This window comes from Rattus norvegicus, chromosome 7 (genome assembly GCF_021556685.1).
Source record: "Rattus norvegicus strain SHRSP/BbbUtx chromosome 7, alternate assembly SHRSP_T2T, whole genome shotgun sequence".
Lineage (NCBI taxonomy): Eukaryota > Metazoa > Chordata > Mammalia > Rodentia > Muridae > Rattus > Rattus norvegicus.
In genome coordinates, this window is record NC_141540.1 from 16,047,544 (window position 1) to 16,060,000 (window position 12,457).

Consider the following 12,457-nt stretch of genomic DNA (forward strand, 5'->3'; position numbering starts at 1 on the left):
ACCCCATAGGCTCACGTATTTAATTCGTGATCACCAGGAAGTAGCATTAATTGAAAAAATTAGGTGTGGTCTGGATGGAGGAAGTGTGTCACTGGAGATGGGTTTTCAAGGGCCCAAGCCGGGTCCAATGTCTCCCTCTATTCTGTTGCCTGCAGATCCTGATGTAGAACCCTCAGATCCTTTTCTAGTACCATGTCTGCCCTCATCACCATGGTTCCTGCAATGATGAAAATGAACTAAACCTTCGAGGGTGTAAGCAAGACCCAATTACATGCTTTTTATAAGAGTTAGAATGATTATGGTGTCCCCTGAGAGGTAGAACACTGACAAAAATAGATGTCTTGTTGATGTAGGAGGGGTCATCTCATTGTAAGCAGTACCATCTCTAGACAATTGATCCTGAACTATGTTTGGTATATGTCTGCCTGCCTGCCTGCCTGCCTGCCTGCCAGCCAGCCAGCTAGAAAGCAGCATCCTTCATGTTTCCTGCTGTACTCCTTTGGCTGCAAACTGAGTTTGGTTGGAGAGAATGCTGTGTGGACTAGAAGGAGGCCTGCCTTCAAGTTCCTGTGTTAAGCTCCCCCAGTGATAGAGTACAACCTGGAGTTTTGCATCATATAATTCCTTTCCCTCCCTAAGAGGCTTTTGGTCAAAGTATTTTATAGTAGCAACAGAAATAAAACTAGAACCTCTGATCTTTGGAATAATCTTGCTGATAGAGTATCAAATGAAACAGGGGCCTCTAGCTAGACTCACTAGTGTATGTTGACCATAATGTCAATGCCTACTGGTATGAACTTGGTGCTCTGGACCACACACTGAACTGGAATTGTCCTTTTCAGAGATTGAAAAATGATAAAGGCAGTCGGTACACCTGGGTGACAAGGCCCCAAGGTTCACGTGAGTTCTTGAACGGTTTTAGTCTTGATTGTCAATTTGACACAGTTTGGAACCATGTAGAAGGAAATCTCAATGAGCAATTATTGAGCTGGGTGTTCCTGTGGATATGTGAGGGTTTTAATTGAGTTATTTGAGACAAGAAGAGCCACCCCGAATGTAGACCATACTGTTTTATGGGCTGAACGTTAAACTTGATGACATGCAAAGAGCACACTGAACACTTGTGAGCGTGCACTCATGCTCTCTGCTCTTGACTGTGAATGTGAACAGCTGCTTTCACTTTCTGACTCATTGACTTCCCGGCAATGGTGGGCTATAACCAAGAACTAAGAGAAATAAACTCCTTTGCTCTTAATTTGTTTATATCTGCGTGTATTGTCACAACAAGAAACAGAACTAAGACATCAGTGCACCATGTATATTGCCTCACGTTGCTTTGAGAAGTCACTGGTTTCTATGACTTCCCTGGAAAGAGACTGGAAACACACATTTGTTCTAGCCCACCCCAGCCCCAACCACTTGCACCTTTGTTGATTTGAAAGGCACCAGCCTTTCACCATAATAAACCATATATGAGAGAAAAATGGCTTTTCTGAGTTCTTCGAGTCTTATTAATGAATCATTAACTCTGAAGGTAGTCTTCAGGATCTCAACACAAAAGCTCACGGTAACTTTTACCATAAGAAATAGCAGGTATTTTCTTTACCCTTGCCAGCTCCAGCAAACCTTTGAGAACACACATACACACACACACACACACACACACACACACACACACACACACAAAATGAATTGATCCTTCTTGCTGAATTTGAAGATTTTCCTCCCCTGAATCTACAGGTTTCCTTCCCCTTTTTTCTGACATCATTCTTCAACCTCTCAGCATACACTCAGAGATGAAGAGTGACCTTTGTGATGATGAACTGTCTTTTTCAACTGGACTGGACTGAAACAAGTGCCTGGGAAATTCTTAAGGCACACCTCTGCATGTCTGAGAGATGATTACATCAGGAGAACTCTGACCTAATGAGTTGATCAGTCCCTTGATGATTCCCTAATATAACGGCTGTATTGGAAGGAAATGAAAAGTAGGAGGATGGGTATGGCTGAAGGAAGTAGTCACAGGATGGTCTTCGGAAGCTGTATCCTGCCCTGGTCACTTCCCATTTCTCCTGTCTCAGCTTACTGACCACCACCATGAAGTGAGCTGCTCTCTTCTCCTGTGCCTTTCCACTATGGTGAACATTATATATGGCAAAATAAATCTTTCTTCCCTTATGTTGTTCTTGTATTTGGAGCACACAAATGCAACAGTGATGAATACACCTTGGATACCTTTCATTCCTTCTCTTTTATCTCAGCAGTCCCCAGAGAACCCACACAGAACATGTATGTGCAGCCCACAGTCAGTTGTGCAACAGATTGTCCCCAGGACTCCCCTCCCAGCCCCTTCCCTCCGCCCTGGACAAAGAGCTAGAAGCTTCTCACATGACACTCTCATTACCTCCCCGACCCCTTGATGCCCCCTTTTCTTGTGCCATGAGTGACTTATAGGGTTTCCCCAGGCTGGGTAGAGTCAGCTCAGCCTCTTGCAGCTCCAGCTCCCGTTGGGACAAATGCTCAATGACAGCTGCTCCAATTGAGTCCCCAAGTACATTGGTCATCGTACGAAGTCGATCACTGGTGGAAGATAGATAGATTAATGGGTGGGGGCATGAAAAGCTCCTTTAAGAATCAAGTGTAGACTAGGAATGCTTCCAGTCAAATCTATAACCACATGACTTTGAACAGGTCCAACTCTTTCTCAGTTTTCCTTCCTAACAATATCCTTGAAATCCTTAGATCTATTCTCTGATATGTGACTCTTGCTTACAAATATACTAATTTAGAGGTGGTTAGATATGAGAGTCTGATATCGACTGTGAGACATTAGGATCTGAGAGAGAGTCTTAGGCATGAGTGTCTGATGCAGACTGTTATACTTGAATGTTTGATATAGGTACATATGAGTCTGTGTAGGATGGGCTGGAGACTGTCCATGTAGAATTTTAGTCCTTCTGTACAAATGGGACTTTTTCTTGCTCACGACTCCCATTTGGGGATCAACATTTTATGTGAATAGCATGTTATAAAAAAAGAAACGAGAGAGAGAAGAAATGGTAAAGAGACAAAGTGATGCAGGAAGAGGAAGAAAACAGGAAAGGAAAGAAAGAAGAGGAAAATTGAAGATAAGAAAAGGACAGAGGGAGGAGGAAAAGAGGAAAGAAAGGGAAGGAAGGAAGGAGAGAGCAGGAGAGGAAGGGAAGGGATAGTGATTAGAAAGGGGCTTCTCCATGCTGAACTATTTGCTACTGATAGACTGTGTGAAAGAAGTCTTGTCTTCAGGTGTGCACCCTCTCATGAACCTACTAAGCTCCTAGTCTCGAAACCAAGACACACAAATGTCTCGGTTCCAACTCAGTGGGTCACAAAGAAAAATGTGAGTGTGGGAAGAAGAGTTGTAGGGAAGAAGGTTGACAGGGGTGAAAAGGAATTAAGAGAGAATAGGAGGGAGGATTTCATACATGTATGAAATTGTCAAAGAACAAGCCTAATTAGTGAAAAAGAACAGAAGGAAGGAAGGGAGGAGAGAAGAGAGAGAAAATGTGTCTGGTCATAGCATTCAGATTGTAAATCCACCAAAATTCTTTTGTCCATCACCACAGATGATTTTATAAGCCAAAATTCTTTACTATTTAATGGAACAGGTAACCTGTATTTTCTTCTCACTTCTAAAATTCTTCAGAATTAGCATTTTCACTAAGGAAAAATGTTTTAAAATTTTTGAGTTCGAAAAATATGTTTAAACACCTTTGTGTGCTTTCTATAAGCAACAGGCTGAAGAGAAGTTGTCTGGCTCTTGGACAGAGACCTTCTATTCTGAATCCTCATCACTCCAGGTTCCAGTCTAGAGGCCATCACTAGAAGACCATCCCAATGCCTCCCTCACCCTCTAACACCCTACAACTCTGTCCTTGCAAAATCCCTTAGGAAAAAAAATTATGAGAAGAGATGGGCCCAGGGTTAAACATAAAGCAAACTCACAGGAACCAATCCACAGCTATGATCAATGTGATGTCCTCTGTGGGCAGGCCGACAGACGTGAGCACAATCACCATGGTAACCAGTCCTGCCTGGGGGATGCCAGCTGCTCCTACGCTGGCAGCTGTGGCTGTGATGCTGTAAATGGGAAAAGAGTCCGGAATCCAGGAGGAAAGAAAGAACAGAAGGTTGGAAAATCAGGAAGGAAAGAGCATCTTAAATCCCCAAGCTAACACAGAAAGAAAAGCACTATATGATCTCACTTTTGGTGTGAAACTAAATTTAAAAAGTTGAAAGTGTGATGCTGGGCAGACTGGCTTGGAGATGGAAAACATCTGTCAAAGGGTCAAGATGTCTAGATAGCAGATGAATGAGCTCTGGGATGAATGTACGTCATGGAGAGTGTGGCTAATGATGCTGTGTTTAAGTCTATTCTCACCATCAAAAAGGAGAAAGAGAAGAAAAGGAGGGGACAACAGAGGGACAGACAAGAGAGGAGAGGAGGGAGAAAAAGGCAAGGAAAGGAAAGAGGAGAGAAGAGAGAGCCAGAAGGAGGGAGATAAGAAAAAGAGAGGACATCAGGATTAGAAGGGAAGGTGGTAAGGGACAGGAAGAAAGGAGTAAGGGACAGAGTTGAAAAGAAGGCAGAAGAAGATACAATGAGAGGGGAGAAGAGAAGACACAGGCAGCAGAGGGGGAGGGAAGAGGGCAGGATGGAAGAAAACTATAGGGGGAGATAAATGTAGTAATCAATCTGACTGTTACGATCATTTTACAGAGTGCACATTCAGCAAATAACCATGAAACACACCTTACATATATTCAACTTTTGTCAGCTATCATGCAGGAAAGCTGTGGCTGGAAAAGACCGTAGCAATTTTTTAAGTAGTCAGAGACAGCTTACCACACTGAAACTAAGAATATTCTGGCCCATCTTAGGTTTTGAGCCTATTTTTCTCGATTTTTTTTAAGTTATTTATTTTCTTAATTTCGTATGTATGACTGTTTTCCTGCATGTATGGTGTGTACTGTATGTGTACCTGATGCCTATGAAGGCCATAAGAGAGCATTGGGTCCCCTGGAACTGGAGTGATAAGCAGTTGTAAGATTTTTAAGTAATGTAAGTAGTGGGAATCAAACCCAGATCCTCTGCAAGAGCAGAAAGTGCTCTGAGCCATCTCTCCAGCCCATCAAAAAATAAAAAGCTAAGGGTACATCTGAGGGGTAGAGCAACTGTCTAGCATATACTAATCCTGGTTTCCATTTCTAGTCCTGAAAATTAAAGTAGGGTCTAATGGGTCAAGGGTGGCCTGTGTTAAAACTCCAATATCAGGTCTGGCCACCTCTCTGCCCATCTTCCCTGCAATACCAGAAACATACAGACAGGAACCTGGCACAACTGTCTCTTAAGAGGCTTCATCCACCAACAGATGCAAACAGATGTGTAGACCTACGGCCAAACATCAGGCAGAGCACAGGAAGTCTTGAGGAAGAGTGGGGGGTGGAACTGAGCAAGCCAGAGGGGTCCAGGGAACTATAGGAAGATCTACAGAGTCCACTAACCTGGGCCCATGGGTGCTCACAGACACTGAACCACTAGCCAAGAAGCATGCAGGCCCTGCATGTAGGTCCCCTCACCCATTTGTAGCAAATGTGCACCTTCCCCTCCCTGAACTGCCTGGTTGGGCCTCAAAGGGAGAGTATGTGTTTAGTCCTGCTAGGACTGGATATCCCAGGGTGGGATGGCACCCAATGAGGCTTCCCTTCTCTGAGGAGAAAGAGAGGTGGTAATAAGGGGAAGGGTTTATGAGAGTAGGACTGGAGAAGAGGGAGTGGGGCTGCGACTGGGGTGAAAAGTGAATTTTAAAAGTGGATTATCGAAGAAAAAATCCAACATCAACTCTAATTGCCCAGCAAGATGTGGTGTGTATTGTAAAGGCCACTAAGCTCACCAGAAAAGGGAGCTGTGCTGTCCAGGTGCCAGCTCTCTTCCCAGTAGTTTAGGAAAGCTTTTTCTAGATTCTATAGCCATACACATAGGACAAGGGGAGATGATTACCCCAGAGGATGCTTTACCAGAATGGTTTTGAGCAAGTCCTCAGACTGGCTTTTAATAACGGACTTTAGGGCGAGAGTAGCCCATTCCTGAGCTTTACCGCTGGCACATGAACTCAGAGCCTCTCCGCCCTCACTGGAAGAATGACAGACAACTCTCCCTTCTCATTGTGAGCAGGAGCGAGCCCAGGTCAGTGCCCATCCAGGTTTCATTTCTGTGACTGAGATAAAAAAAAAAAATCTGCCAAAAAGACACTGACTTCAGATTCTGCCAAGTTGACAATTAAAACAAACCACCACAGTACCACGTCAGTGACCCAGGGAAAGATGAAGTATAGGGACTTGAGGGGTGATTCAGAGGGTAACAATATTATGCTGCCAAACCTGACAACCTGAGTTCAATCCCCAGGTCCCATATAATAAAAATAAATAAATAAATAAATAAATAAATAAATAAATAAATAAATAAATAAATAAAGTTAAAACAAACCTGAATCCCATGAGTGATCCTCTAATTTCTACATATGCACTGTGGCACACATACATACATACATACATACATAAAAACACATGTCTTTTAAATTCTTTAAAATCAAGTTGCTGGAGAGATGGTTCGGCAGTTAAGAGCACTTACTGCTTTAGCAGAGGACCCAAGCTCTATTCCTAAAACCCACCTCCAGCAGTCACCTGAAACTCCACTGACAAAGAACTTGAAGCCCTCCTCTCACCGTGGAAAACACCTTCACACATGTAGCAAGCATGGACTCACATGGGCACACATATGTACACACAGAGCAAGAAAACACTCTTAAAAATACTAAATGTGATTTCTACTGAACATGGATCACACTCACACCCTTATAAAGTCAAAAACATCATCTAATTCGCAGGGGCTGTGGCACACGCTCACAGTCCCGGCAACTCAGAATCCCAGGCCAGCCAGCTCAAGAAAGAAGCGGGGAGGACAGAAAGAGAGGAAAAGATAGAAAGGAGGGAGGGAGGAGAAGGAAAAAGGAAAGGAAGGGAAAGATAGAAAAAGGGGAAATGAGGGAGGGAAAGATCATATGATGGTATCTTAAGTTAAGATGTGACAATTATATAAATTTCCAACAAAGAAAATATTTTTCCTTCACAGAGTTTGCATTTCCATTCTTGCATGATAGGCAAATAGTAAACAACATGAGTGGGAAAAAAAATCAGCCTGGAATCAGATGGTATTGAGCATCCTGATCCTTTCTCTAAAATACTAGGGGCCAGAAATGTTTCCCAGGTTACTTTCTTATTTCAGATTTTGGGATATGTGCATATACATAATTATATAACTTAGAAATGAGATGCAACTATAAACAGGAAATTTGTACACACAGCCTCTGTCCTTCCCAGCTACTAACATCATCGTCTCACCTGATTGTGGTGATCTGACCAAGGTTCAGCTCATAGTTGTTGACTTGAGCAATAAAGATGGCTGCCAAGGCCTCATAGAGCGCGGTGCCGTCCATGTTGACAGTGGCCCCCACAGGCAACACGAATCTGGTGATGCGGCGGTCCACACCCAGGCCCTCCTCCAGGCATCGGAAAGTGATAGGCAGAGTTGCAGAGCTGAGGGAAGAGAGCTCTGGAGGCTGAGAATACGGAATTCAAGGATGGGGGAGGGGCAATGGCAGCAATGGGCCAAAGGAGGGCTCCCTTCTAGCACATGGAGAGCAGGTTGGAATTTGAGCAGGGAGTGGAAACTGAGAATGATGGTTGGGCATGGGAAAGGGACTCCTATGCAGAGAACTCATAGTGGGGATTCCCCAAAAGAGATGTCTCTTGGCCCATTCACATCAATGGTTTATGACACGCGTCCCACCCAGGCTGTGTAAATGGGATGGGTAACTTTGTCAACTTGGCAAGCAGGAATTACCTGGGAAGAGTGTCACCAAGGCTTATGATAAGCGGTTATCCTATAGGAATTGTTTTTGGGAGATGGCCTTAACTAATACAAGAAGACCCAGCCCACAGCAGGGGATACCATTGCTAGGTAGCAGGTACTGATGTGGAGAAATCAAACTAAGCGTAAGTAAGCAGTAGGCGGGCATGCATTTACTCTGTTCCTGGGTGTGGTGTGACTAGCTGCTTCAAGTTCCTGCTTTGATTTCCCCACAGTGATGGGTTGTAACAGGGAATTGTAAGCCGAATAAATCTCTCCCCACCTCTGCTAAGTTGCCCTTTGCCGAGGTATTTTTAACACAGCAACAGAAATGAAACTAGAGCGGTAAAGGACAGAGTGTGTCTGCACAGAGAGCAACCATCTAGAGGAGGCCGCGGTCTCCCCTCAACCACTACCCAGAGAGCACTCCCATCAACTAGTGACTTCAACGGAAAGAGCAGGAACTTCATTTGGAATCATCTGGTCTGCAAGAACTGGGCCCTGTGCAGTCAGCTTTGTGTCATGAAACTTGAAGCTTGGATTCACAGTCTTTGGCCTTCGAGGCAGACAGTGCCTACAGGGAAGCACCCAATGCTACTTCAACCTTTCCCAAGCATCAGAAACAGCATAGGCTGAATAGCTTCATAGTGATCAGATGGGTTTAATTGTGGGTATTGTATTATCAATCCTATTTAGTCGCAGATCAAAATTCAAATACATTCTCTATCACCACGAGCATAATAAGGTATTTCTTCTGTTTGGCTCTTGGGATACTTACTTAAACTGATCAGAATTTGAATTTGATGAGAGATTAAGGAGGATCACTTTATCAACCTTTGCCTAGGTAGGGGGTACTGATGTGGAGAAGTCAAACAGAAGCGCAAACAGAAGAAAGCTAAGACTCTGAACTGACGGTACTCGCAGAGTAAACTCTTGATGCTTGGGAAAGGTATGTCCAAAGTAAAATTCTTAAACCCAGAACTGTCACCTGGATCTCTTCCCTATAAACTAGAGAAACAAGAAAAGAGACAAGGAAGTCAAGAGAATCACCACAGGGTAAACACTATATCCTCAAATACAGGCCACCTGTAGGACGTTTCAAGAGCCCCCCACCTCCCCCATTCTACTGTACAACCAGGAGAGATGTTTGGGCGGGTGGGGAGAAGGATACCTAAACAAAACCAATGAAAGACAAAGAATGGACCCAGGGAGAGTGCAGGGAAAGGCCATACCTGGAAGAGGTACCCATGGCTGTGATGAGTGCCTGTAGTATACCACCGATGAAGGGAAAGGGGTTCCGATGTGTGACAAGGAAGTAGATGAGGGGTAACACACCACCAGCATGAAGAAATAAGCCGACAATGACAGTCAGCGTGTACATGCCCAGCTGACCTCCAAGGACAGCCATGTCTTCCATTTCCAGAATCTTTCCAGCAATCAGGAACAGGATGCCCACTGGTGCATACCTGGGCAAGGCACATATTTATTAGGGTGATATTCTTTTCTTTTAATTTTTATTGGATATTCTTTTATTTATTTACATTTCAAATGTCATCCCCCTTCCCATCCATAAACCCCCATTCCATTCCCCCTCACTCTTCTTCTATAAAGGTGTTCCCCCACACCCTCCCTGCCTCACCACCCTGACATTCCCTTACACTAGGGGGTCGAGCTTTGGCAGGACCAAAGGCTTCTCCTCCCATTGACACCCAACAAGACTATCCTCTGCTACATATGCAGCTGGAGCCATGGATCTGTCCATGTGAACTCTTTGGACGGTGGTTTAGACCCTGGGAGCTCTGGTTCATTGGCATTGTTGCTCTTATGCACTTGTAAACCCCTTCAGCTCCTTCAGTCATTTCTCTAACTCCTCCAATGGGGACCCTGTTCAATAGTTGGCTGCCAGCATCCACCTCTGTATTTGTCATGCTCTGGCAGAACCTCTCAGGAAACAGCTATATCAGGATCCTGTCAGCATTCACTTCTTGGCATCAGCAAGATTGTCTGGGTTTGGTGGCTGTATGTGTATGGGCTGGATTCTCAGGTGGGGTGGTCTCTAGATGGCCATTCCTTCAGTCTCTGCTCCAAACTTTGTCTAATATTTCCTCATATTAATATTTTTGTTCCCCTTTCTAAAAAGGACTGAAGCATCTGCTCTTTGGTCATCCTTCCTCTTGAACTTCATGTGGTCTGTGGTTTGTATCATTGGGTAATCTGAGCTTTTGGGCTAATATCCACTTATCGGTGAGTGCATACCATGTGTGATTTTTGTGATTGGGTTACCTGACTCAGGATGATATTTTCTTTTTTTTAACATTTATTTATTATGTATATATAAATCATACAGCTTTCTGCCTGCATGTATGTGCCTGCAGGCCAGAAGAAGGCACCAGACCTGATTATAGATGGTTGTAAGCCACCATGTGGTTGCTGGGAATTGAACTCAGGACCTCTGGAAGAGCAGACAGTGCTCTTAACTACTGAGCCATCTCTCCAACCTCCAGGATGATATTTTCTAGTACCATCCATTTGCCTATGAATTTCATGAAGTCGTTTTTGATAGCTGAGTAGTACTCCATTGTGTAGATGTACCACATTTTCTGTATCCATTCTTCTGTTGAGGGATATCTGGGTTCTTTCCAGCTTCTGGCTGCTATGAAGATAGTGGAGCATGTGTTCATGTTGTATGTTGGAGCATTTTTTGGGTACATACCCAGGAGTGATATAGCTGGGTCATCAGGTACTACTATGTCCAATTTTTCTGAGGAACCTCCAGATTGGTCTAGAGCTGGCATTCCCAAGGCTTTACTCATATATTGTTTTGGAGCCAGACAGTTCCTATCATGAAGTCCCCAACTCCACCCAACCTTTCCCAAGCATCAAAACCAGCACTGGGCCACTGAGGAAATGGCCCTATGGTTGTGAGTTCAGTGATGAAGAGCTGGTTTCAGAAACCACCCAACACACTAGGAAATCAAAAACACCTCTAACTCCAATTCCAAGGGATCTGGAACCTCTTTCTGGCTTCTGTGGGCACCCATGGACACATCTGCACATCCACATTCACATCCAGACACACATATAAATTAAATAAAATATTTTTAAATAGCACTGGTGTTAGGGTTTGCTTTCAAACCATTTTCCCCAAAGGCTCACATGTTGAAGGCTTGACGCCTAGTGGGACCAGTGGTCTGAGGTGGGACCTGTGGAAGCTAACTGTTCATGAGAATTCCAACCTATGCTATGAGTTATCCATTGATGGATTCATAGCTGAACGAGCTATTGGGAATAAATTATAGGAAGAGCCTAGTTAAAGAAAACAGGTCACTGCAGGGGGATTGCCCTTGAAGAATATCTTTTCCCTAGTTCCTCACTGTCCCCCACCCCTTCTTCCTAGAAGTTAACAGCTTCATTGGCTGTATTCATTCACCATCGTAGCCCAGAAGCAATGGAACCAACCAATCATGCACTAAGACCTGAATAACTGTGAGGCAAACTAAACCTTTCCTCCTTTGAATTGGTCTTCTTGGGTATTTTGTTATAGCAACAGAAAGTTAACTGATACAATTGGATTCCATGAGTGTATCTGCCTCCCCCTGGTCACCCCACTGCTCATCTGATTAGCAGAAAAGTTCCTACGGTGCCAAAGCATACAAACTTTGGGGTCTTTCCCTCATTGAATACTCTTCCAACTCGACTCTTGATGATTATTCCCTTCAGAATCCCATCCTTAGACCTTATTAAGACTGATGGTTTGACTGAAAATGGCCCCCATATCTAGGAGGAAGCAGCACTATTAGCTGGTGTGTCTTTGTTAGAATAGGTATGATCTCGTTTGGTGGAAGTATGTCACTGGGGGGGTGGGGCAGCTTTGAGGTTTCAGGAGCTCAAACCAGGTCCAGTGTGTTTCTCTCTTCCCGATGCCTACAGATCCAGTGTAGAATTCCTGGCTCCTTCTCCGGCGCCATGTCTGATTGTACACTGCCATGCTTCCTGCCATGATAATAGACTAAACCTCTGAAGTGTAAGCCAGCCCCAATCAAATGTTTCCCTTTATAGGAGTTTCCATGTTCGTGGTGTCTTTTCACAGCAATAGAAACCCTAAGACACTAAGACATCTCCTATCTCTGGCCTTCAAAACTTCCACAAATTGTTGCCTGTGCTAGTTAATTTGAACTTTCAACTAGACGCACCCTGAAATCAACCAAGAATAGTTTCTGTGAGGAACTGTCTAGATCAAGTTGACCTGTGGACATGTCTGTGCAGGATAGTCTTGACTGCTAATTGATATAGGAACATCCGGACCATTATGGGAAGCACTGTTTAATGGACTTGGCCCCGGACTACATAAGACTAGAGGAAGCTGGCTGAGTACTAATCAAGCAAACAAGCAAGCAGTTAGGGGCTCATGTGTGTATTCTCTCTACTCTTGACTGTGATGTGATGTGTTAAGCGCTTGCCTTGCCTTCTCCACAATAATGACTGTAGCCTTTCCAGGTTATAGGAAGC

At 44.1% G+C, this 12,457-nt stretch overlaps 1 protein-coding gene across 2 annotated transcripts in view; it reads right to left on the reverse strand.

Moving 5' to 3' along the window:
- Positions 1-2,232: 2,232 nt before the first annotated feature.
- The window catches only part of Slc1a6 (solute carrier family 1 member 6), a 28,908-nt gene continuing 18,683 nt past the window's right edge, over positions 2,233-12,457 (reverse strand). For both annotated transcript variants that reach the window (NM_032065.2, XM_087559238.1), the window contains 4 exon segments: positions 2,233-2,580; positions 3,985-4,119; positions 7,441-7,635; positions 9,181-9,414. In NM_032065.2, the coding sequence (NP_114454.2) occupies positions 2,385-2,580; positions 3,985-4,119; positions 7,441-7,635; positions 9,181-9,414 (760 nt within the window). In that variant the 3' untranslated portion in view covers positions 2,233-2,384.